Consider the following 26,302-nt stretch of genomic DNA (forward strand, 5'->3'; position numbering starts at 1 on the left):
ATACAGCTTTGAAGGATGGCTTCCCTCACAAAACAGGAATTTTGTATGCAACACGTTGCTTTGGTATAGCTTTTTTATATCCCGTGTGTTACAGAGAAAAGCAAAAAGAGTGTTCTTTTGAACTGTCTTTTAATATTTTTTTGAAACTCATTGCTTATCCCTCTACAGGTGTGTTCAGATTCCTTTCGCTAGTCAGATCCTCTGTACAGTGCCAAATTAGCAAGAACAACATTTGGTGCGATTCTTTAATCTTCTGAGATCAACAATGCAATTACTTCTACAGATGCAAGTGACTCTACAATGTGTAGGAGCCGTCTGGGGCTGTGTTATGGCAGGCATGTTCATCGGAGCTCTGGGAATTTTTCCTTCACAGTAGTATAAATATGCCTCTAGACTTAAACACTGATGGAGTATCAGAACTTGGCATTCATTCAAAGTTGGCCTTAGTCTAGGATAATTTGAGTTAGGTAAAATATTCCATTTTCAACAGACAAGGAAAGAAGCTTGTTTTTATTTTTTAGGGCATTTTGTAAAAGAAAAGACTGCTCTTGATGATTCAGATATTGGAACAGCTCCCAGTAAAAAAAAAAAGTGTGTATTGCAGGGTATGGAAAATCTGGTAAAGGATTAGGACTGTATTGCATGTCTTTTCTATGTGTTAGAGGCATATCATCTCAGCATATACGCTGTTCTTAATAATCTGCCAAAAGACCCTTGATACAGCTTCATTTAGAGAGAAATATAAGCAGATGCTGAAGGTAGGAAGGGGGACCAGCTTAACGTCTAGACAACCTTTGGAGGCATGAGTGAGTTTTTTGTTAGATGTATATACAGGAAGGGAAAAATCGATACGATTTCTTATGGAAATTTTGATATAATGAATATAAATGGTGACATTCTCTGGCAAAATACATGGCACTAAGGCCTAGGCACCTTACACAGGCTTTTGCTCATGACAACTTACACAGTCAAACTTTGAGATGTGGTAGAGGGGGATGTAGAGATGTGGCAATTGAACGCCTGCATTGGAGGTGGTTCTTATAGCAGACACTAAAAACTGTGTGAATTAGGGAAAGAGATACTTGAAGGCTTGGTAAACCATCTGTCCCTTGCTGTAGAGTTACTGGGGGCGAGGTGTTTTTGTCGGAGCTGCCCGTGTCCCCATGAGAGTCTTGTGTTCGGCTCAACTCCTTTGAGTTGTGGAGTGTCCAGTCCCACAGTGGAAGCAGGGGTATGGGCTATGCACGTACCTTCATTGCCTCCCTCGTTCTTTGGTTGTTGCCTTGCTGCCTCATCATCAGCCGTATATGGCAGAGGCAATGACCAGCGATGACAGAATGGTGGCCCAGAAGTGCCCAGTTTTTTATTTCGGTAAAAGCAAATCAGTGCTCTGCCCTTACAACCTGCACCAGCAGCCTTTGTAACCTGCCTCTGGGCTGCCATTTCCAGAGCGGTCTCAGGCACACAGTCCTGCTTGGCTGGCTGCCTTGGCTGGTGCAGCATCTCCGAGATGTTGCTTGGGTTGCTGTTGCTTTGTTTCTCTGTTACTTCTCAGTGGATCGTGTCTATATTGCAGGTTGGTGTATAGTGCAGTGCAAGAAGAATTTTACATTGGTCTCACATTTTTGTTATTTTAGGCTGTAAATAGAAAATAAGACGAGTATGCTGATCATGCTGTGTCATGGCCCAAGACAAATGAGTCATTGCGTGCTGTCTGCGGCTAGTCGGCAATGTTCATGAGTGGCCATGCCCGGTCTCCTTAGGAGGGCTCAGATCATGGATATTAAACTCTTACTGTAATACTTGATTTAAATTTAACAGATGAGAAGAGCTTTGCCTCTTTGAATACCAAAAATAATGTTTGTCAGACAGTTTTTTTCTGAATTTATTTCATGGGTTTTGAGAGATGCGTCAGCTTGGTCTTAGGAAGTACCTAGAAAAGCCAAGTACTTCACATCCTGTTCTTCCTTAGAAGTCAGTTCCAGTAAGGCTTCTAAGTGATTTAGGTGCTTTTGGAAAATTTAGCTACCTAATTTCAAAGTTGACCTGAAGTTAAATGTTGAGATGGTAAAGAAAGTACAGTTGGTTTCTGATCGACTTCAGTGGTCCTTTTACTAAAATAAATTTGTAAGCATCAAATTCGTTTTAATTACTACATCTCTGTTTTCTGAAGAATGCTCTGATTTAATAATTTCTTCCTGCTAATTAGTCTTTAATGAAAAAAAAAAGAAGAGCCTAGGTGAAGATGGTTTCATGCCATCCTTTTGCAGGTGATCTTGTTTGCATTGGTAACTGATTTCTGGCATTTTAAGCTCAGACACTGCTATTTGATTATTTTTGAACAAAAGACAGCTTCTAAAGACTCAGAGCTGCGGTTTACACTTTTTAGTACTGTTGTTGCATTTGGTTTCATTTGGGAATAAAAGAAAGTGATGTTGTAGGTGGTATTGGTGGAGTGGTTATGAAGAAAGGATGTCTTGTTTTGCAGATTAGCAATCTAATAAGGCAGGGATAGTGGAGGAGTGTGGCAGTAGACATATCTAACGTAGATTCACACTTTGTTCTTTTTTTACGTTCATAATGACCAATTGCAGAAACCTATTACCTATTATTTTTTCTTTTGTGAAAGGTGGGGGGTTTTTTTGTTTTTTAAGGTCCTGATCTCATAATGGTTATTTACCTGCAGATTCCCACAGGCTCATTTCAGGCTGCTTTAGTAAACAGGGCTGGATGTGAAAATGCTTGGGTAAAGGAAAGGCTTGATTTTTTAATCTGAGGGTAAACTGCCTTAAGCCTCCTTTAAAACTCTCCACTCATGCATAATGCTGCAGTCAATCATGAGTTACACATCTTTAAATCTTTTAGGTGAACATTGTGGAGCGAGAAAGAACTTGACAGTTTACATTTAATTTATTCCAGGCTTTAGGATATGTTTCCGGGCTGCAGAGAACTTGAACACTAAATACGATGAATGTTAGCACATACTTTCGATACCAAATTCTGCTGTCCAACTGCAGTTAGATTCTCAACATGCTTAATATCTGGGTTAATAGAGAAAAACATGTCTAAAGCACGGTGTATTTCTATTGTCAGCGTTCCTAAGTGCTAATCTACTTGTTTGCCGTCAGGCCACAACTCATTAGTAATACTGGCCTTCTCCCAAGCAGTCAGAAGTAGTCAGGTTTTTTATTTAAAAAAACCAAAACAAACCCCTGCATTCTTATATAACTGGTTCATTGTTTTCCCTGTCCAAAGGGCACCATTTGCTTTTTCTTCATCCCGATTTAATAAATAAATAAATAGACCTGGCCTCCTCTTCAGTAAGTAGCAGGTTCTGATGTATTTGGCTCTTGATTAATGGCCACTAAGGCTGGAGATTATATCCTTCATTGTTAACAGTTTATGTTTTCCTGACTTGAAATTGTAATTAATTGTAACCGAAGGATCTTCTCTGTGTCCTGTGAGGTTGTTAGGGTTGGTGTTTTTTTTTTTCCCCACCCCATTATGATATTTTCTCACAGGGGTTTTACGTTTCATCCTTCATTTTTCAGAAACAGTGGACTTGGAGCTGTTAGTATGCAACCAAACATCTGCCTCAGGAAAAAATTGGCAGCTTTCACGCACTCAAAAAGGAATTGCAGAAAAATTATTTGTTATCCCCAAACTAGATGCAGCCAGAGAACATAATTCCAAAACTTCTGTTCTCATGAGAACGGCACAGAAGACTAGGCTTAACAGTGGGGAAATACGCTGGTTTTATTGGTGTTTAGAATAGATCAAATCCTCTTCACCTGCTCTGTGAACAGAGCACCTCTTACTGTGTCGTGTCCCCCCCCCCCCCCCCATCAAATCGCATGTTTATATCCCCAACACTGCGCAAGTTCTGTGCTATGCCTGAAAATCCAAGAACTTTTCTAAAATAATGTTGGAGTTGGGGAAGAAGCTTACACACAGAGCGAGCACCCCTTCTCCTGGGTCCTCCACTGCAGGCAAGGCTTCTCTTTCTCCATTTGTGCGATAAGAATTATTATTTATAGGGTAGTTCTGTGAACTTCTGTGCTGAAAGTAAAACCTGCTGGTGATACTAGCTTAGTAGGTGCTATAAAGGTGAGATGAGAATATTCAGACTCATGCCCCAAGGACAGGGTGAATGGGTGAGTGGATCCTCTGTTGGAGAAGGTCGCGTTCGTGTAGCTGGCTGTGTCCAGACCAACGTAGGTGCATTTGGTTTCAGTTTGTCTTTGGTTGTTCACTGGGAGAGGCGAGCCAGGCCCCAGAGGCCGGCAGGAATTACCTGAGTAACAGCAGCAACCTTAATGAAACATAAAAACTTAGCATTTCACAAAAAAGGACCCAATCCAAAACCATGAGGCAGCGGTGGCCTCTAATGAGCGTTTCAAGACTTCAGACTGCAGCGAAATTCACTGCTGTACAGCCAAATGCTGGGATCTCCTCGGCAAGGGCTGCAGGGTCCCTGCAGGCTCAGCCTTGCGAGTGCCAGCACACACCGCAGGTGAAGATGTGGGGTCGTCTTGTCTTACTTTCGGTTAGGGAAAAATTCTAGATGTGTGCGGTATGGAGTGGACTTGAGGCAGGAGGTGCCTGGGCTGAAGCTGCCATGAGCTGTGGCTGTCGGCACGGCGCAGGGGGCTGCCGCGGGCAGACGTGCTGCTGGCCCGGGTTCGGCGCTCGTTCGGATGCTGTTGACTGCCATCTCTGCTGTGCTTTGTTACTCTGCGTAGGTATAACTCGAGATCACCTCAATTTGTTGTTGTTATGGCAGCATTAAAAAGACCTTCCTGATGAGAAGGAGGGAACCCGCTGCGGTAAATACACCGAAGCGAGCCAGACAAAGGCCCTTCTCCTGCAGGCACTTCAGGACGTGACTCAGGGCACAAGGCTAAACAAACAAGGACAAATAAAATGAAGAGGGCTTAGCTGGAATAGAAATCTCTGTTGTTGGAGATGAATTGAATTTTTTTCAACTACCAAAGTTTATTTGTGTAAAATGTTAGCAGCTCATATGTTGTAATGGAAAAGTAGTAAAAAGAATGTAGAAAAAGAAAGGACTGAAGGAAGTACAGATAAAGTCAGTGCTCTTGAAAGCAGTTGGAGAGATGAATTCAAGAGTGCAGAGAACGTGTGCATGGCGAAGAGGTGAAAACCAGGGCAAATGCGTGACCACTGGCTCAAGATCGTATGTCAGATCAAGAGATGAAAGCCAGAAGATGGATCACCAGCTCGGGAAAGATAGCAAGTAGAAACTGATAGCAGATAAAAGCTGTAAAAGGGTGATGGTACAGGGAAATGGAAGTGGAGTCCATATACCCATGTGAAGAAATCCCTGGTCAGGATAGGGATGCTATTGCCAAGTGCAGAGATATCTTTCCACAGACACTTCTAAGAACTGCGTATGCTGTTTTATTACCATCAGGTAGTAATATAAATACTTTATAATCATAACAAATAGAATCTGTGCCAGGCTACACTGTCACTAATCACCATTCCACAATAAGATTTCCAGAACATTAAAAAAAACTCCAAACCACAAACAGTTGAAAATCGACTGATTACAAAAGTCTGCCTCAACTTCAGTAGTTTTTCATTGACAAATAAATAGCATTAGTCCAAGCTCAGAATGAATCTTTTTTTTGTAAGCCATCAGTATGCAGGTCAGCAGCAGCAGCGTAGTGAAAAACTGTGTCACTGTTAGTGCACCAATATCCATCAGCTCAAGCGATTGATGTAGATGTAATCACTGTCTCTAATAGAAATAAGGTCGGGGTAATGGAACATTGTCACAGGATCAATGTCTTCTGTTTTGAAAATAAACCCCCACAGCTTTGCCTTTGCATTTATGTACCAGCAGGCGACCACATCATTCAATTCAGTCGAGACAGTCCCTTAGAGCCCTGAATGATCTATTGTGGGAACATCAGGAACAACATATTGGAAAAAATGGAATGTTCTTGATCAGACTTACAGGCCACGTTATTCGGTGGGATTTCCAGCAGTGAAAATGAGAAGAAATCAGCTGATAGGAGAAGCTTAGCACAGCATGGACATCTTTAACTCCATTTAACTGTTAAGTTTCATAGAATCATAGAAAGGTTTGGGTTGGAAGGGACCTTATAGATCATCTCGTTCCACCCCCTTGCCATGGGCATGGACACCTTCCGCTAGACCAGGTTGCTCCAAGCCCCGTCCAACCTGGCCTTGAACACTGCCAGGGAGGGGGCAGCCACAGCTTCTCTGGGCAACCTGTGCCAGGGCCTCATCACTCTCACAGTAAAGAATTTCTTTCTTAGATGTAATCTAAATCTGCCCTCTTTTAGTTTAAAGCCATTACCCCTTGTCCTATCACTACATGCCCATGTGAAAAGTCCCTCTCCAGCTTACTTGTAGGCCCCTTGAGGTACTGGAAGGTGTCAGTAAGGTCTCAACAGAACCTTCTCTTCTCCAGGCTGAACAGCCCAAACCGTCTCAGCCTTTCCTCACAGCAGAGGTGCTCCAGCCCTCAGATCATTGCTGTGGCCTCTTCTGGCCCCACCCCAACAGGTCCGTGTCCTTCTTATGTTGGTGGCCCCAGAGCTGAACAGAGGACTCCAGGTGGATTCTTGATCAAGAAGCTTGTATGGTAGTACCTGTGCTTATTTTCAATGATGTGTGGTCACAAACAGAAGACGTTTCGTTTTTTTGGATGTTGCCCCTCCCCTACCTTAGTCTCAGCAGAGGCTTTCAATAGGGCTCATTTTGACTGACTCAGGAGCTCTTCTCAATCAGTTATTTTCTCTGAAATTTTTGCACAGCGTGATCCAAGCGAGGATTAATGGGTGTGATCCCACATTCATCTATAATTAATTTTTTGCTAAGGCTTTAATGCAGCACGAGAGATTAGCAGTTGTATAGTTGCATGCTTAAAACTAGGTACATGCCAAAGAGGTACATTGCATGGGATTTTAAACAACGTAGCAGATAATGCTTCTTCCGGTTTTCCTCTGTCTTGCACTCGATTCCAGCAACTTACCGCTGTTTTGCGTCTAGACCCAGAGAATATTAGTAGGCCATTATTTTAGCACTTAATATAAGTCTTTTAACAATTTTACAAAGCCGTCTTGAGACAGGGTCTGTAAGTTTGATTGCAAAAGTCTTATTTAAAGTCGGCATTCCTGAAGGATTGTAGCTCTGTCTAAAGGGAGATCCTTCTAACGACCTAAAAATGGAAACTCTACAGCTTCTTTGTCCGTACAACTGTTCCTGTGATGGCCACTCCAACAAAAAGACTTTCTCTTTTAGGGGACAGACATCGTTTCTCCCTGGAGAAATGATGAGCATTTGTCTGGTACTTCCCTCTCCATTACGGAGTTAAATATATTTAGCCTATGGAGCCTAGAAGGTGGACTTTGCAGGTCGTCTTGTGAAGTAACCCATACTGGGCAAATGTATACTACTGCTTCCCCAGGTAAATGTACTAGTTCTGGTCATCAGTCAGAAGCTATCTGTTCATGATCAGTTTTAGAAATGTTGCATTTCCAGTTTTACTGCTATAGGCATCTGCCCAGCTAGTGTGCAGGTAGGACAGTGTAACCCTGAAGGTCATCCCATCAAGCCACAGGTGCTTCTTTTCCAAATAATGCCTTTGGTCTGGATTAGGCACTTGATCAAGGAGAATTTCATGATGTTTAGTTATATTTCCTGGCGTGCTCTGAAAATTATTTCAATATTGAAGGAGGGTGGTGATTTAACTTTTCAGCTACTGCGTCTGGACAGTTTTCATTTAATCCTAGTTTGCCTGCATCGGTGGACTTGAGCTCGGTGATTAAAAATCCTCTCCTTGGCGGCGTTCGGTGGGGCGAGGTGGGGTGTTTGGACTTGGGGTCTTGTGCGGAGCTGTGGAGGGATGGCTTTCATGAAGTAGTAAAATTGAGGTAGGACTTTCTGTTCGTGGTGTTACTGGCATATGGGTGCGTGTTCTGAGCAGCTGGCTTTGCCTTTCAAGTTTTGAAGGAAAAACATATTTGCTCATGAAGAAGGATGTATCAGAACTACCTCCATTTCGACAAGGTTGTTGTTATCACGCAGAGAAGTTGTGCCTGGGTAGAGATGCCTGTTTTCATTGTTCCCCAAGCAGTTGGTAAGTCTTTAGAATACTAATGTACAATACCTTTTTGCTAATCTGATATAGGAAATAAGCAGAAAAATCTCCCCCAAACACATAATTTCTTCTTGTGTTGCACTGTAGCAAGGAAGAAAAGAGGTTTGAGAACCTAAAGAGTGTTGAATCAGGTTGTCAGTACCAGAAATAGCCCTGTTTCTTTAGTCAGCCTAGGGATTTACAAAATATGGCTGCCAAGAATCGCTGCGAGATGCCCTATGGCTGTCCAGGAAGATGTATTTTTAACTCTAGAAAGCACAGAAGTTTGTAGCTTTGTAGCCATAGCCCTGGAAATACAATACCGAATATGCTGTCGCTTGCCTCTCTGCTGTAACATCCGGAATCCCAGTCTCCTGGGTCACGCAGCATATGACTTTGGGGAGGAGATTCATAGTTCAGTAATTAAATACTACTTTGCTCCAGGCAAAACCAACAAATGGGCTTCATCTGCAGCTTATTTTGTAATAATACACAGGACTGTTCTTGGTGTTTCTGGGACTGAGTACTCAGATAAGCAGAGAGTAACTGTTATTTTTAGTGAAGGTTTTGAGTGGTTTTGGGTTTGTTCCCCCCCCCCCCCCCTTCCCTTTCAGGGTTGTAATTCTTTTTCTTCAGAAAATTTCAAACTGGTTTTGTCATCTTGTATGCTTCATGCTCTCAAATTGGCACGGAAAGACAGAGACTGTTGCCATAAATTAGGTCACTAAAACTGAAGTACAGGGTACAAATATTTATTGCCTGAGCTAAGGAAAACAATTCAGATGAGGAAAGGGAAAATTATTTATTTTTTTTTTTTAGTATTTGGAAATGAAGCTGTATTCTTGAGATTAAAAGCAGTAGAGTTAAAAGATGAACATGAGAAGCCCTCTTATTTTAAATTGCTAGAAGGAAAACTAGCAAAGCTTGATCATATGGGAAATCAGTAAGAAGGTTCATTAGGTAGAATTACAGATAATTTTTCATGCAAGTTCACATTTGAAATATTATTGAATCTTAAAATAAAAAAGGGCACATTTAAATAATAGCAATTTATAGACACAGGTAAAAATGCAGGAAATGAGACAATTTTCATTTTGAAATATATTGCAACAAAGCTTATGCATTTAAATTAAAAAAAAAAGTTTTTCTCTAAATTCAGAATGTTAGAAAGAATTCTGAATTGCAGATTGTCAGATGGTAGGAGAACTTTAATAAGGGCTCATTTGTATTGTGCCCAATACAATATTGGACCCGGTCTCAAGTGAAGGTGTGAAAGAGCCAACAGGAGTGTTCAGAGCAATTAGTTGATACAGTTCAAGAAAACTCAACTTTTTTTCTTCTTTTTAAACTATGAGAAAATGTTCATTTTAATTGAAATTGGTGTTTAATAAATTCTTACGCAGAAGAATGTACAACATTGGTCGTACACTGCATGCTTGACAGACAGGAACTGCTAATTTATGAGTTTTCCTTTACAAACCGTTTGTAATGGGCTGTACGTAAGTCTTCTGTGGATGTAGTCTTACTGGGTTCAGCAGCCGTTTGGGACAGACCCACCACATCTTGGGGAAGAGCCTTAGGAGAATGCTTTAGTAGAACAGCAGCCACCAGCGACAGCATTTTGTGGAGCCCTGGGTTGAAACTCCAGGTCTGCAAGCTGCTCATACGGCGGATTTGTCCTGGATGAAGTCCTGCTGAAACCCCAGGGATCCAGCAGTTTGCCTGGTCCGAGTGGTTGGATTTACACAGCAGCCTGTTCACGTTCTTCAGCACGTCTTGAGTTGATAAATCAAAGCAGACCTGGTGGCATTGGTGCCTCCAGTGAACTGGATGCAGTGGGAGGAGTGGTGGAGCTCAGTGGATCGGCGCTTTCCTGGGCTGTGGGGTGTTGTCTGTCCCCTGAGCCGCCGCGACAGCCGTCACATCACTATCGAGTTCAGCAGGTGGGTCTGCCAGGCTGAGGGACTCCCAGTGCTGGCTGCAAAGCATAATGAAGAGGAATTGCATGTCACACGCAGGACTGGATTTTTATTTTTAAGAGAGGTAATACAGATGTGAAGCAGAATTGTAATAAAACTTTCCAAAGGACTTGTACGCACCTTCGGATTCTCTGTGTGGAATTAAAAAGCTGTGCATTCCCAGGTTGGGTCATATAATTAGCTTATTTTTTTAACTGTCATGGTCATTAAAAAAAGGAAGATTCTTAAGAAGCAATTAAAAATGGCATCACTGTCTATGTGCACACATGCTGGCAAAATATTTGTCCGGATTTCTTGTGGAAGAGGAAAAACCAAAAGGACTAGTGACAATATTTCTGTTGTAGGAGATTTATTGTTTCTGTAGCCAGACTTCTGTTTTCCATGGATAAATGTAGCAGTCTGTTTCTGTCTGAACATTAAACATTTTTCAGAGCTACCCAGAGCATTAGCTGTTCCCTTTAACGTATCGTATTTGGTATCAAACTAATGATTGGTATGTTTGGGGGAATTATTATTCACAGCAGCCTGCCAGGTTTTTCTGTTATCCTACCTAATTAGGATGTGTTGGAGCCCACCTAAAACTGCAGAAATATTGCTTTCTTAGGCGGTGGTTTGATGATACAATAAATCTAACTGTAGCTAACCTACTATATGTTATAAACCTGTGATTAAGAGATAAAGTGCTAATCTGATGTGTAAACTTTCTCTGCCAGTTCAGGTTTGTTTAAGAAAAAAAAAAAAAGACTGCAACCAAACTACCCTATTAGGCCAGGAGCCATATTGGGCAGCATCTGTTCGCTAGCATTTGGCATGAACCTGGAAGAAGTGTACAAAGCTAGCATAAACGTGCGGAGTAGAAGGATAATGTGTCAGAACCACAATCAGATTCGTACCGTCGGGCACCCATTAGCCTGCAGAACCGGTGTTCATGATAGTGGAACTTAATCTCGTTATAACAGATTTTAGTTGTAAATTTTACCCAAAGTATGAGAGCGTGTGCGTGGTCGCCAGAGGCAGAGCAGCCCATGTGAGACCCTGCACCCTGGTGTGTCTGGGTGACGGTAGGCACATCACAGAGATACAGGCACAGTTTTCCTGTGGGGAAGTGAAGTCAGAACTGGTGTGTTGGCTCTGGGACAAGAAACCTCATTTCCTTTGAAAAAGGTAGTTCCCAAATGAATCACTTGTGTGTGATTTCTGATGTGGACTCAGAGCTGGAATGAGAGGGTCAGTTTGGCTGAAGCACAGACGTGCGCCTTGCCTGTTCCTGATGTGTGGCACATTTCCCTCTTCAGCAGGTCTGGAGGTCAGCGTCTGTATAGATGGTTGACTTTTATTTTATGGCTGATGTGTCTTCTGCCTGATAAATTTTGGGAGTTCAGGGACTTTCTATAACGTCATTAAAAATTACCTGGGATATCTTGATACTACGCTGCGTCTAATTGAACAGCGGTGTTATAAACCGCAGGCTCATCCTCCAGGAAGGGGATCCTACAGATAAGCAGGGCCTGTGGCTTTTGGTGGTTTTGGGTGATTGAGGAAGAACAGGGTGACGGGTTATCTACAGCGTAAAGCAGGTTCGTTGGCACTACGGCATTGCCGAGCATCACAGGGACAGGTGAGAGCCTGAGAAGAGACGTGCTGAAGTGGACTTGTTTATGAGCAGTGAATATCAGTCCTGGTGTGGTCCCAGGGACTGGAAGCCCGTGAGCAGTTTGGGGATGGTTCATAAGCCCTCGTGCACAGCCTTTTTTTACCTGTTGTTGGTTTTTTTTTTGTGTTGTGGTTTTTTTTATTTTAATATTTTTTATTTAATCCTAGTTTTACCAGTAAGGAATCTACTTCACATGCACTGCGACTGCTCAAAGGTGCAAAACGAAAATACAGGCAGGTGGGAGAGATTTCCTTTAAAAGCGCACTTAGGAGCTGAAACAGTAGTGTGGGTGCATCGTACTTTGCCATATTTCCTGTAAATCTACAGAATATTTTGAGGAAGACCTAGAATTTTTAGAAGTGTCAGAATAAAAGAGCCTCAAGGATCTTGTTACGTTTTCAGAATAGATTTGGGACATACAGGTGCAAATATCTTGAGATATTTTTAAAGGGCCCTTTGCAAATTAGGCTTGAATTCTAAGACTGGTAGGAATTATGTGTCATTTCTACATATTTTTGGGTCATTTTTCTGTCTCTTTTTGGTTATTTAATTGCTGTATGTAAAATAAAGAGCAATATTAATATATATTAAGTGCCCAAAGTAAGAAGTCGATTGCATGTGGAGATAGTGGATTTGGGGGAAATAAACCAGCATTAATGAAGTGGATTTGTTACCATGTGGTGTGTGCGTGTACATGGCCGAGTGCACACATAAAGGTGAATTTTTGTTTTCTCCTCTGCTTTTGTCCTTTTCAGGCTTTGCTCCTCTGTTCGTGTTTCCGTTTCCATTTACATGGCACCACTTGTAGGAAATCTTCTCCGTCACCTCCCAAACAAGCCCTGGGGCCATGCTGGGGCATTAGGGAAAATGGAGTTCACGTGATTCGTAGGTTAGCGGGTTTATTTTCTTTCCCAGTCCTGTTTTTCTTTGGCAGACATCCTTGGGAAGTTGTAACTTTGACGTGAAGCAAAGGGGTGGCCGTGCATTGAGCACTGAGAGCAACACGGCCGGTGGCTTTGGGGTCGATGGGTCCCCTCCCCATCCCACCTCGGCTCCTTCGCTGCTGCTGCCTCGGGCCATTCCCGCTGGTCACTTCCCGGGAAGCTATGAGCGAGGCGGAGGGAGGCAGCAGCTTCTCCATCGCCTGCAGTGGGGTTCACGCAGCTCCGAGCAGCTTCCTCGGCTGTCTGCAGAGCCTGCTCCCGAGGCTGGAGGTGGCCACGCTGCAGAGCCCTGTGCTGGGCGGTGGCTGGCTTTGCCAGAGTCAAGCCCGGCATCAATTCAAAATTTGTCAAAGGAAAAGAATTATTGTATCCTCTCCTGTCTGTACTTCTGCTATATTTTCTCTTTAATGCGACAGTTGGCTTTTGGGATAGGAAGGAAGGTTGTTTAGTGTTGCTTGTTCTTCTCGCCGTTCCTCACGTCCCTTGGCCGGGCTCTGGTTGTCTCTAAATACAGAAATGAGTTTTCAGAAAATTTAAAGAAGCACTGAAAAACTGGGTAAAGCAATATCTTGGTAAAAAGCTGGAACCTTTTGCACCGTTTTCAGTTTCATGTCCCATCAGGCAAGCCGTGTGTTTGTTGAGCACATCTCTGTGTTTTTCTGGTTGCTGCGGCGCAGAAGCCAGTGTTGCAGTGCCATCTGTTGATAGCCGGGCAGGACGGCACGGGGCAGCGCTTGGCCGTGCCGTGGCGTCTTGTGGAAAACACTTTGGACCAGCCTTGAAAAATGGTACTTGTTTGGCTTGGGTAGGGTGACTAACGCTTTCAACAGACAAGCCGGATGTTAGCTTTTTTGCTTTAGCTATCCAGCGACAGAACAGGTGAATGTGTGACATCTCCACAATTCCACTTTGAGCGGGGAGACCTCTTTGTATTAATAACGCAGGTCGTCTCTATGCAGCAAATAGCACTTTCATTGAATTTCTGCATTTTGATCTTTCTGTATGGTAAAGCAACATTTTAAAAATCAAACAAACCCATGAAACAGATACTACTGTTTGTGTGTGTAATGTAAAAAGGCTTCTTTACAACTCTTTTTAAATTTAATTACCTTTTCTGCTTAAGGAGAATATTGTTCCTCTTCCTGCAGAACTTCTCTGTAACAAGCAGTCTTAAATAAAGATGATTTGTGCCAGGTATGACAACAAAACATAACTGAATAAAATTAGTGTTTGGTCGTGCACATGGTGTAGAATTCGTTGCTAACATGTGAAATGGCTAAAAATGACATTCATTTCACACACTGCTCAAGAAACGAGCCCTCAAAGGATGTTGTAATTTGGCAGGTGTACCCGCTGCGTCAGGCATCGCTGGGGCTGGGTGGGGTAGGGTTAGTGCCAGTGGACGTTTCTTTGCAAGTTGTGTTGCAGTAGAAGTTATTGTACTGGAGCAAATTTTTTTTCCTCCTTTAGAAAGGAGAAGGATTTAAGTAGGTCTGTGTTTTTATTTATTTCCTTAAGAAAATTCTTTACGCTTAGGGTGGTGAGGCCCTGGCACAGGTTGCCCAGAGAAGCTGTGGCTGCCCCCTCCCTGGCAGTGTTCAAGGCCAGGTTGGACAGGGCTTGGAGCAACCTGGTCTAGCGGAAGGTATCCATGCCCATGGCAAGGGGGTGGAATGAGATGATCTATAAGGTCCCTTCCAACCCAACCCTTTCTATGATTGTGTGAAATTAAACAGTTAAATGGAGTTAAAGATGTCCATGCTGTGCTAAGCTTCTCCTATCAGCTGATTTATTCTTATTTTCACTGCTGGAGAACCCACTGAATAACGTGGCCTGTAAGTCTGATCAAGAACATTCCGATCTCAAACCGATCTTCCACGCTTTGGCAGTGCAGGGTGCTCGAGCTGCTCGATAAGCACAAGATCTGAGTTTCTGTGGGCGCATCCAGCATCGTGTACATCCCCCCGTTTCCCATGCAGGACAGCCCCGGCTCTCCCACTCGGGTCCCGCTGGACCAGGCTGGGTCTGAACCCTCTCCGCGCAGCTCTCAGACTGCGTCGTTGGTCCTGTGCCCTCCCCAGATGGAGCAGGGGCTGCGCGCTGCCCTCCCTCCTGCCCCCGGCCATCAGCTGGGCGGGCGGCTGGGGCGGTTCTGGGGGTGTCCACATGCCCATCAGCGGGCAAACACGCTCTTTTGCACATCGGAGTCCATCCTGTAGCCTCTCCTCCTCTTGAGGAGTGTAGCTGGGTCTTTCCTTTACAACATTATGGGACTTGCAGGAAAGTCAGTCCTCGGAGAGCTCTTCCCACTGTCAAATCTAATTGCATCTGACAAGTAAAATTCAAATGTTGGATGATAAGAAAGAGAGTGGTCATTTTCTCCTGTTTTCCGAAATCCTGCTAGGAAAAGATGCTTAGAAAGAATATGTAAAGCCTGTGACTATTTGGCAGCCTTACAATGCCGATCATAACCTTTTAGTTGTTACTTACTGCTGCGTTCACCACTTTCTCACTTCAAGCAACAGTGGCGAGTGGCCTGACCATGCAGCCATGTAGCTGATCGTTAACAGCAAGAACTTTGTTTTGAACAATACAAGAGGACCTGTTCTCCCTTTTTTTACATCGGATCCAGGTCACACTTTGTCAGATAACAGTAGGAAAGTTGCTTACCTTCTCACACTCCAGTTCCATAGAAGAAAACGATGGTGGTGGGCAGCTGGGTAAAAGCCTTGAAGGTCTGCTGGCAACAGGAGGTGGACCTTATTTCATGCTGTTTTGTGGAAGCTGATGTTTTTACTTGTTTACTAGATGTCATGGAAAGATCAGGATTTTCAAACATTCATAAGGCACGAGAATATTCTCAAAAATGAGGTCTGAAGTTTGAAAAAGTACTGTGTTCTGTCTGTTCATCTTCGTGTTTTAAAGACTCTTGCTGCTTCGTGTTTTCAAAATTTGTCATCAGAAGTATGTATAGTCTGATACATTGTCTGTCTTGCTAAATATTTATAATTCATAAAATCAAGGGAAAATTGTGTATATATTTTTAAAGCATTGATTGAAAGTCTAGAGAAATTTTAGTAAAAATGCTCTGTTTAAAGCTCATCTTTAATTTCAAGAATTCCTTTTGCAAAGCTGAAGTGTGTGGCTGAGACATTTTCTGATTTTTAGTGGAAATAGCTGGGCTTTCTTTGAACGGATACAGTGTTATAGCCCATATTGCACCTTTTTACTAGAGCAGAAGTACCTGAAAATTGGAGTAGATCAGAAAGTAAAAGTGAGAACTTGTCTGGATACCAACATGCAACCAAGTTCTCAGTCTTTGTTAGCCAGGCAGAGAGAAATCCGCATTTTGAAAAATGTGTTCCATAGCAATAAAGTTAATTAGATAAAACTTACTTTATTATTTTTTAAAAAACCTGTGAAATGAGGCCTTTTTAATACCGGTATTAAGTGGCGTGCGTAGTTCCCAGTCCATACGAATTTGCATCATTTGAGAATCTGGCCCTTCAACGTTTAATTTACTGACCTTTATGTTGTGGTGAGTCAAATGACTTTTTAATGACTACAGTAGACTTACTTGCATTATAAAATAAAACCATTGTCTATGCTGCCAGGGAGCTACTTACTTTATAAATATAGCATGTGTTGAGAAATATGTATTAGGTACTAAAAATATTTAATTGACCTACTTTTTTTTTCCCCAGGGTTGTGTCCTTTGTTGTGACCTCATGGTTTAACTGGGAATAAAGATGAGTATAAGCAGTGATGAGGTTAACTTCCTGGTATATAGATACTTGCAAGAGTCAGGTGAGTTTGTACAATTCTGGTTGTTAAGCAATGCATAATTTATTTCGTATTCATCTGCAACTGGCTTTAGTGAATGCAGACTCATTTAATTATTTTGCCAGTAGGCATGTGCTTCTGTCTGAACTGTTTCTTGGTATTTCCTCTCAACAAGAGAATGAATTCCTGCCAAGTTACCTTCTGTAATTTAATCAGATTTAGTCATTTGGAGTTTTCAAATGGCAGTCAACCAGCTAAGGACTCACTCGATTGCTAGAGATGCATTTTCCTGGAGATCACTTTTATCTACAGGTTGACAATGACACTTTGCAGCGTTTTCTTTGGGACTACTCGAAGAAGAAAAAAGGATGACCACCAAAATACTGTTTTTTCCTGTTCTTTCTTGGAGTGATGGTGCTCCTGCAGGCTGGTGTTGCATGGCCTGAGTGTGACCGTGGCAGGACAGATGTTGCTGTATTTCAAAGGAAGAAGTGGCATCTGTGACCAGATGACCTGTGTATCGTTTGAATCTAAACATAGATGAACAGATTTTTTTTACAGCAATGACTCTTGGGTTCTTAGAAGCCTCCCTCCCTGCAGGACACTTTCTTGGAGGATTTTGTTCTTCAGTGCTAGGCTAGCCAAAGCCTACTGCTTCTTAGGAGGAAGAGCAAAAGCCAGATGAATATTGTCGAACTTGGAAACAAACTTCGGGCTGCTTGAAAATGCATTGACTGATGCAACATCTACCCACAGCTTATGTCTACTGCTGGTGGACTTTTCAGACTGAGACAAAGAGGCACCAGAAGCATTGGTGGATGGCAGAGTTTTTCGATCTCTGCTTATCAGATGAAAGCAGAAACTCATTGTTCCACCTGGATTTACTGAGAACTGTTATCCATTCTTATTCCAGTTGCTGATTGCTTTTGTCACAGAAACCAAACTTACAATTGCTTTATCTTCACCTGAAAGTTTGCAGGCAGCTTCCTGGTTGCCTGACGGAAGGGGGGAAAAAAAGTTTAAGAAAAAATTCTGTGATGGTTTAGTTAACTTGCTGAAACAACTGTTGTTCTCTAGGTTAAATTCGTCTTTTCAGGGTCATCAAATAAGTAGCAAGCAACTACCAGTCCTGCACCATAACATGCTTGCCACTTTGTAATCAGTGCATAATACTGATGTAGTTCTAAGTGCAGAATCATACACAGTTATGACAGCACTGTACCACAAAGTGGATTCTGTTCTACATACAGATCCATTTCACTTTCATGGACAACAAATCAGTGAGTAAAAATAACAGGTGAATCTTGGTGTCTTGGAGATACGTATTTTATTAAATACAATACTATATATAGCTTTAGTATATATAAATATATGCAAATACTATTACATATTGATTATTTTATATTTTTATATTTGCTTATGCACAAATGTTTTACCAGTGACACCATAATGAATAATTGCTGTTATATATAAACTTAGTTTTTGTCTTTTTGTACGTTTAAACTAGAAACATAGAAGAGGGTAGCAACAGAGGTGTTTTGATAAGGGTTTTTTTAGTTCATAGGCATGCTATAACTGTGTATAACTTGCTTAGACTTGTAAGCAGAAGATCCTACAGTAGTATGGCAAATAGCGTTGTCTATAAATCAATTCTGACATTTTTGCATTGTCTTTAGGGTTTTCCCATTCAGCATTTACCTTTGGTATAGAGAGCCATATCAGCCAGTCTAATATAAACGGTGCTCTGGTGCCACCAGCTGCTCTGATTTCCATCATCCAGAAAGGTCTGCAGTATGTAGAGGCAGAAGTCAGTATTAATGAGGTAAGGAGGCTTTGCCTGCAGGAGCATTATGTCCTTGCTTGCAGTAAGTTTGAATGTTAGTATTTTTTCTTAACTTTCTTGTGTCCTATTTATTTACTTTTACTTCAGATTCCTTACTGCTGGTGTTCACCATGACTCCAGTGGTGGAACCAGAGTGGAGTGACATAACTGGGTAGGGGTTCTGCCCAGTGCAGCCACACAACACCAGGCATGGTGTTCTGGCTCATTGCTTAAAGGTCCGTTGTCTGTGGAGTTTTTACCCTAATGTAATGTTGTAGTAAATCCAGACAAGTGCAATAAGATAATCGTTGAGACAAGTAACCGCTTAATTTTTATTTTCCCTAGACTTGCACTAGGGAGGTGGGAGAGCACTATGCAGCTCTCATTTGGGTGAGGTGTTGTTACAATAAAGTCACGAGAGCCCAAAGGCAAGGTTTCCACATAGAGAGAGGGTTTCAGTTTGTGGCAGGAAGGGTGAAGGTAAATGCCAATTTGCTTTTTGCCTCTGCTGGCTAATTCATCTTGAGCAGGATCTATTAAATTTGATGTTTAAATGGTTATTTCGGCAGTGTAGAAAGCCATGTATCTTCCTGTCGGATGCTGCAGATACTCATCCTCAATTTCCATTCTCATTTATGCCTGGAAGGTTAGCAGCCTTGGTATATGTCAGTTATATTACAGAAGGAAACAATTTTTTTAAAATAATTCTGCTCGCTTTCCAGTCTCCCTTATGTCTTCTGTTTATGTGTCATTTTCATAGTCCCAGTGAAGCAAATCTTTTCCCTTAGGAAGCCTCAGAAAAATAAAGCCAGTGATTGGAATAGAAGAAGGAAACCCTATATTTATCGCAAGGAATCCTTCTAGCTCCTAAAAATAGATCCTTACAAAGCCCTAGCATATGTATAAGGGTATTTTTAACTGGGTCTTGTCCATTTCAGGATAAAATTCTTCCTTGTTGTTTGAAAGCATGCCAGCACTGTTTAAAAAAAGGAAGAAAACTAGTCAGCTCTCCAGATAATATGTTTATGGAAAGTATTAGTCTAATAAGGTAGAATAACTTCACGAGCCAGTGACCTGACTTGCAATGTTTGCAGCTCTTCAAACAAACCATTAGATTTTGTTGCAGCCACTCATGTTTGAAATCATATTCATAGATAGCTTACAGTATTTTTTTGCTTTAGCAGATGATTTAGCAAACTCAAAGCATAAAAGCTGTGATTCTAGAAGCTCTGCCAAAGGCCTGCAGTGGCTTTTTTGGCGTATTTATGGTGGCTGTTTAACTTTAGACTAAAATTCCGATCCTAACGGCAACAATGATGAGATATCACTTCCAGCACCATTTGTGAACTGTTTTATTGTATTAAATCAAAACTTTTGCTTTAGTTTTCCTTGGATTTTTTGCCCATAATATTAATTTGTACTTGGTGTTGTCTATTTTTGTTTTCTCCCTCTGCTGTAATTTAGGATGGTACCTTGTTTGACGGTAGGCCGATAGAGTCTCTCTCACTGATAGATGCAGTAATGCCTGATGTGGTACAGACAAGACAACAGGCCTACAGAGATAAACTTGCACAACAGCAGGCAGCAGCTGCTGCAGCTGCTGCTGCGACGAACCAACAGGGATCAGCGAAAAATGGAGAAAATACTGCAAATGGAGAAGAGAATGGAGCACATACTATAGCAAGTAAGTTGAGACAGAAATGACCTTAACGTCTGTTAACGTCATTTCGTTGTCAGTCATCCTAGTATGAGCTCGTAGTGTGAGCTAGTAGACAACGATGTAAATGTAACCCTTCAGCTTGCAGAGAATACCTTTGTCATAGGTGATGCTTTAACAGATGGTGTCTCACCTTGGACTGTCCTTAGTTTGATATTTGGAATTGCAGGAGGAGATGCATATCTCAGAATTTGTTAATTCACAATATTCCATTGACCGGTCTCACTTCCACTACTGTTTCATAGGACCCTCTGAGACCTCTTGCACAAAAAGAGAGGAAAAAAATTGGAGACAGCTCTTCAAATATTGCATCTCCTCAGCTTTGGCCCTCGTGTGAGGAGGAAGGGGAGATGTCAGCTAGTCCGCGGCTGGTTAAAACTGAACACTGCTTGTGAAGCTCCACAAACTACTTTTGACGGGTTCTGCTAACCCCATGAATTGGAGAGCTGTAAACAGTTCTCTGTAGGACAGGCTTCCTTCTCGTGCTGAGATCATCGTGGTTGCTGAGACAAATCCTGTGTCATTTGTCTCCTTTAACAGTATCAGTTTTCATGATCTGCTATTCAGATTTATTCGATGCAGCTGCTTGCAGGTTTGGTTTAGTCATTGGTTCCGTTTCAGTTGTGCTTGGTGAAACAAGTGAGTGTTATTTGTCATCCCTGGTCCAAGTGACATACCTTACAATCAGTCTTAATACAGAAAAGTTCAGCTCAGGCATTAAAATGTGATTTTGAAAATACTGTTCTGGAAGTCTGAATTGCACATTTGAGAGGGGGAGTTACAGCTCTTGCTGCAAAAACAGCTGAAGAAGAAACACTTTTGAGAGGATATTCCTATCAAGCCGTATACAAGTTTTGCATTTTACAGATGGATTTTACTAGGTTTTTTCATTGTTATATATGATAAACTGGAAATAATATATTTGGCTTATATATTTTCATTTTAAAATTTTAAAGGAATATTTACTTGTTAACTGTGAGCTGGATAGAGTAAGCATAAACGTCGGATCTGAGCCACCGTTAAATGTGATACACCAGCAACCCCTACTGGCTGGTACACCAAGTTGTACTGGCATTGATTCTCTTTGATTGAAGCAATGTTTTATGTGGTGCTTTTAAAAATATGCATGTTCTAATAGCCTTTTCTGTTTTCTCACACATACAAACAGCAGCAGAAACCCTTAGTGTTCAATTAAGCAATAGATGTGAAACGGTTTGTTTAACGACAGTGAATAAATACGGAGCAGGTGAACTGTTCGGCATTTTTTATATTCCGCATTTACACTCAGTGTGAATGTATTTTTAATAGAATATGATTGATGGTAGCTGCCAAGAAAACTGTTTTGTCAGTTGAATTACCCCCAGTATGTTTTACAGAACAATATGGATTCAACATCACTTCCACGCAGAAAGCTATGTATTGCCACAACTCCACGGTAATTGCCGATGCAGTTTAAAAAGCTCTGTTATCAGTTTACTGTATCGCCAAATGTTATTATATTAATTAAACCCATTTTGTAAGTGAACTGAGATGTAGTTTTAAAACCTGTTTGACTGTAATTGGTGAAAAAAAGACATCTTTGAAAATGAATGTTCATAAGTGTATTTTTAAAGCACAAGATAGACTACTACCATATTGTACTGTGGAGTATAGTGCCAGAAAAACTGCGAGTACTTTTAACATCAGCGTTCATTTTTTAGCATAGCAGAAAATTAACTTTTGGCCTCAATTTTGAAGTTTCAAAATTAAATCCATTTGGATGCTGAGGTTTAGAAGGGCCAAGAGCTTTCTCATATTTTTGAAACTCCCCATCTGTTTGTAGTACTTCACAAATTGAAACTGGAAAAATAAAGAAACAGTGCAGCTTTGTAAAATATTGAGCCACGTGAACTGTGAATTAATTGTTGTGGTCGTTCCAGAAGAATATGAACCATACAGTAGTTACAGTGTATTGTCCCAAAATATTAAAATCCACCTCTCTCTACTGTTGTTTCCCATAATGTAGATAATCACACAGACATGATGGAAGTAGACGGAGACGTTGAAATCCCTCCCAACAAGGCAGTGGTGTTGCGTGGCCATGAATCTGAAGTATTCATCTGTGCCTGGAATCCCACTAGTGACCTTTTGGCCTCAGGGTATGTGCGTTAACGATGTGTGTAGGGAGTATCAACACCCATTGGCATACCTCTATGTTGATGGAAACAAGTTAAAGTAATACCTACCCCAGTGCCCTCTACATGAAATGCCACGAAATTTGCTCTGTTGAAAGGAACACCTTTTTAAATGGAATTCATTGAGAGAAAGGGTTATGTTCTCGTTAACTGTTCTGTAGATCTGGAGATTCGACAGCACGGATATGGAACCTCAGTGAAAACAGCACAAGCGGCTCGACGCAGCTGGTACTTCGACACTGTATACGAGAAGGAGGGCAGGATGTACCCAGCAACAAAGACGTGACATCACTGGATTGGAACGTAAGTAGAAATGGCAGTGCTCAGAATACTCTGAAAAACTATACCTGTAATTTTGCGTAGTCACATTTGAAGTGACGGCAACTGTGCATCCGGTGCTACACCACTGGAATACTGCTGGTTTTGAGTTGCATTGTAATTTCTTGTATTTGGGGGACTTCTTGTACTTCGTAGACTTCTTTGTAGTAAGTTGTAGTCAATAAACATCACCAATCTTACGCAGATGTATTATACTGAAATTTGCTTTGTGCTCTTTAGCTTCGAGTTCTACAGCAAAAATAAATAAATAACCTTTTTTCTGGCAGAGTGAAGGTACACTTCTAGCAACTGGGTCTTACGATGGCTTTGCGAGGATATGGACTAAAGATGGTAAGAGAAATACTTCTCATTTTCAGTATATTTTCCTGTATTGTGGCTCACAGCGTAGTTTTTTATTTTTTTAATGTATTCATATCAATATAAATTTTCAGGTAATCTTGCCAGCACCTTAGGGCAACATAAAGGTCCTATATTTGCGTTAAAATGGAACAAGAAAGGAAACTTCATTTTAAGTGCAGGAGTGGACAAGGTGAGATAATCTTTGGTAAAATTAAAATTCTTTCCTTCACCGTTATAATCTAACTGTAAGCATAATAACAGAGCTATAGAAAGAAAGTAAATTAAACTACAGACACGGGACATAAATACATACTTACAAAGAACGTGTTACGCAAGCTGTGTTTCCTTGTGTTGTATAGTAGTTTATTGAGATATTTTAGTTTATTAGAATTCAGTGTCTCTGAATCTCTTCCCCATCAGGTTAGTGTAAGTTTTGAACACAGGTGCATTAAACCTTTGTAAAACTGGATCATCTAAAATTTAGTGAAGCACTATGTGAAGCCTCAGAAAAAAATCGTACTGGAGGAATAGATTTAGGCTGATTTCGGTATCGGTCAAGCCTGAGAATGATTAAATAGGTTAGAGCTGAAACATCAGAAAAATCAATATATCTGACTGGGGAGGTGCCGGTAGTATAACGCCGTGAAGCTCGTTGTTTAACTGTGTTTTATTTCACGTCTCTAAACAAACGTAGAGACTCACAAGGTCTTTAAATTCAAAGTTGTTGTTAGCGTGAGAGATTTTATGGATGGTAGGAGGGGCACGTAGTGATGAAGAATAAACACAACAAATTCGAAGAGTGAGAAGAGTTTAGTTTTTTCCCCTGTAACTGATTCAAGGTGCAGAAGTGAACACAGACTTTCTCTTAGTGAGACTGGCAAACTGTAAGCTCAGTAAAACCACAGGCCCACAATACTTAAAACTGGCAGTGCCACTCTAAAGTAGTAGATTTCCTCCTTTATTTATATGGCTGATTTTTCCTACGCACATTTAACCTTGTTTTAGTGCCCAGCTTTATAAATGTTTGTGCTGGCACAAAGGAAGGAAAAGTAAATGTCTTAAAGTGTGGAAAGGATGGGTTCCTTCTTTTGGCCACTGTGGTGGCTAATGCCAGTTTTTAAGTATTTGTGGAGGTACAGCTTTAACTTGCAGAAAAATATTCCTGAGATAGAAGCCTCATTTCAGTCAATAAAACTCCTTGGACAAGGCAACTGGTATTACGCTTTGAAAAATAGTCTGCATTAGCAGAAGGATTGACCCAGCCTTATGCTTCTTTTCCGTAAATAATTTCTGTGGTCAGTTCATGCTTCCATTGATTCAATGTCAAAATTGTCATTGATCGTTGAGGTAGGTCAGGAATATTGGCATATAATACAGTGATTATAAAATACTAATTTTGTCATGTAAGATTTCTTTCATCAGAAAGATATCAGAAGTATTGGCAGAGAAAAGCTCAGAAAAAAATTACACTCTTAAATGAAATCTTTCAGGTTCTGAAGTATGAGACTATTTGTTTATAAAGATCTCCTTAGGGACAAGTGAGTATTTGAGATTACAATTTGAATATACAAGTATTTGAAATTAAAAAAGGTGCATGGAGTGGATTAGAAGAATATAAATAGGATCAAGGAGATAAATCTACTTAATTTTCATTTATAAAAAGAAAAGCCCACAACCCCCTTCTTCCCTCCAGATGCCAAAATGTTGTGATTAAACACCTTTCTAATATTACAGCATATTAAGGTTTTCTACTGTTGTCAGCATATCTACTACCATTTCCTTTAGTACTGGGTAAAGCACTAGAAATATGTAATCGGGAGTAGGTTTGGGCTGTGGGGAGTAGGCTAGGTAGCCTGGAATATGTGAATGGTGATAATTATGGAGAAATTAGAAATTTGTACACCTTTGTTTATTGTTTATTTATCTGTTTAATACAGACCACAATTATTTGGGATGCCCACACTGGCGAAGCCAAGCAGCAGTTTCCTTTTCATTCTGGTAAGTCTTGATTTTGATCACTCGGGATCGTCATCTGAAAAGACGAAAAAAGTCTTATTTATTTAAAAAACTAAATGAATCTGAAGTTTATGGAGCTTATTTACACCCTTTTAAAGTCTTACAGGCAGTCTTTGGATACTGACTCCCGTATTCGTAGTCTTATGAATTTTGAGAATGCAAACGAAGTTAGGGTTGTTCTGATTTTATAACTTCATAACTCACAGTTTTATTGCAGTTCTATGAAAGTCGTAAGAGATAATCCAAATATTACCGGCTTTGTGTAGTACAGTGGCAGACAAATCAGGTGGGTGGGCCACGAAGGATTTGTGTTTATCAGCTAAGGACGGCATTTGTCATCTTCCTGCTACAGTAGTCTCAGCTCCGCGTCCCGTTGTTCCGCGCTGCCTGCTGCGCTGTCCCCAGTTTGGTTGGCCACAAACCAGCTGAAAGGCTGTTCCCTGGCCAGCTGGGATGGGAGCACAGCCTCTCCTGAGGTCAGACAAATTGCTTTGTGGGCTGCATGCTGTGCAAGCCTGCCAGAATCAGCTGGAAAATAGAAAAGAGAGGATGACGAACCTGTCATGGAAAGGCCTTTAAGAAAAGTGTCTCTTTTCCACTTTTTATTCTGCTCGCACTACGTTTTCAGTGGCATGACAACAATCAAAAACATCAATTCTTGATTTACTCCGAGCAGTTCTGTGTGCTGTCTGCCATAAATATCTTGGCTCGATCAAATGGAATATGTCACCCATGATTAAGCTTCAAGTTACCACACCTTATAATGCTGGAATTAAAGAAAGGAAATAAATCATTACCTTTTGGTGGCTGCCATCTATCAGCACAAGCATGGACTGTTAGTGGAGACGAGCTCATGCATGACGATGTGTTAAGTTGTGGGAACCTGTTCCTCCTGCTGACTCTTGAGATTTATTTATAGATGACTTAACGACAGCTTGTTGTCCTGCTGCACTGTCTACTGTATAACTGTTTCAGATACGTTCCATGTTTTAACGACGACTCCTATTAAATTATGTTTAATTTCTTTGTGTAAGACTGGTTTTGGCTGCATTTCTCACTGTTCATAGTGTTTGATTATCTTCACAACTGCTGTAAAATTAATGGCATTTGTTCTAGGGTGGTGCATGCTAAATTTGCAAATCAAACTCCTGCAGAATACATACGATAGTTTAAAATATCTTTCTTTTTCTTGTAGCACCAGCATTAGATGTTGATTGGCAGAGTAACAACACGTTTGCCTCTTGCAGTACAGACATGTGTATTCACGTCTGTAAACTAGGACAAGACAGGCCTATCAAAACCTTCCAGGGTCACACAGTAAGTACTGGAAAATTGGGGGTTGCTATACAATGTTTTTATTAGCTGGCATCCCAGTATACTTGCCAGTCCACAGCACTTATG

General features: G+C 41.2%; 1 protein-coding gene and 1 long non-coding RNA gene across 4 annotated transcripts in view; one reads left to right on the forward strand and one right to left on the reverse strand.

Moving 5' to 3' along the window:
• TBL1XR1 (TBL1X/Y related 1) overlaps positions 1–26,302 on the forward strand; it is a 119,935-nt gene that overhangs the window by 82,310 nt on the left and 11,323 nt on the right. For 2 of the 3 annotated variants that reach the window (XM_075418299.1, XM_075418300.1), the window contains 9 exons: positions 16,416–16,518; positions 18,171–18,316; positions 19,781–20,000; positions 22,039–22,171; positions 22,369–22,510; positions 22,813–22,876; positions 22,978–23,075; positions 24,823–24,883; positions 26,097–26,218. In XM_075418299.1, coding sequence (XP_075274414.1) covers positions 16,461–16,518; positions 18,171–18,316; positions 19,781–20,000; positions 22,039–22,171; positions 22,369–22,510; positions 22,813–22,876; positions 22,978–23,075; positions 24,823–24,883; positions 26,097–26,218 — 1,044 coding nt within the window. In that variant the 5' untranslated portion in view covers positions 16,416–16,460. Of the gene's footprint in view, positions 1–16,415; positions 16,519–18,170; positions 18,317–19,780; positions 20,001–22,038; positions 22,172–22,368; positions 22,511–22,812; positions 22,877–22,977; positions 23,076–24,822; positions 24,884–26,096; positions 26,219–26,302 lie in introns of those variants that run through there. The other variant, XM_075418301.1, reaches the window with a different exon arrangement.
• LOC142361135 (uncharacterized) lies at positions 24,856–25,755 on the reverse strand. The gene is made up of 3 exons (XR_012763672.1): positions 25,699–25,755; positions 25,155–25,429; positions 24,856–24,917 (listed from the first exon to the last, which is right to left on the reverse strand). It is a non-coding gene; the product is annotated as an uncharacterized LOC142361135 (long non-coding RNA).

Source organism: Opisthocomus hoazin, chromosome 4 (genome assembly GCF_030867145.1).
Source record: "Opisthocomus hoazin isolate bOpiHoa1 chromosome 4, bOpiHoa1.hap1, whole genome shotgun sequence".
Lineage (NCBI taxonomy): Eukaryota > Metazoa > Chordata > Aves > Opisthocomiformes > Opisthocomidae > Opisthocomus > Opisthocomus hoazin.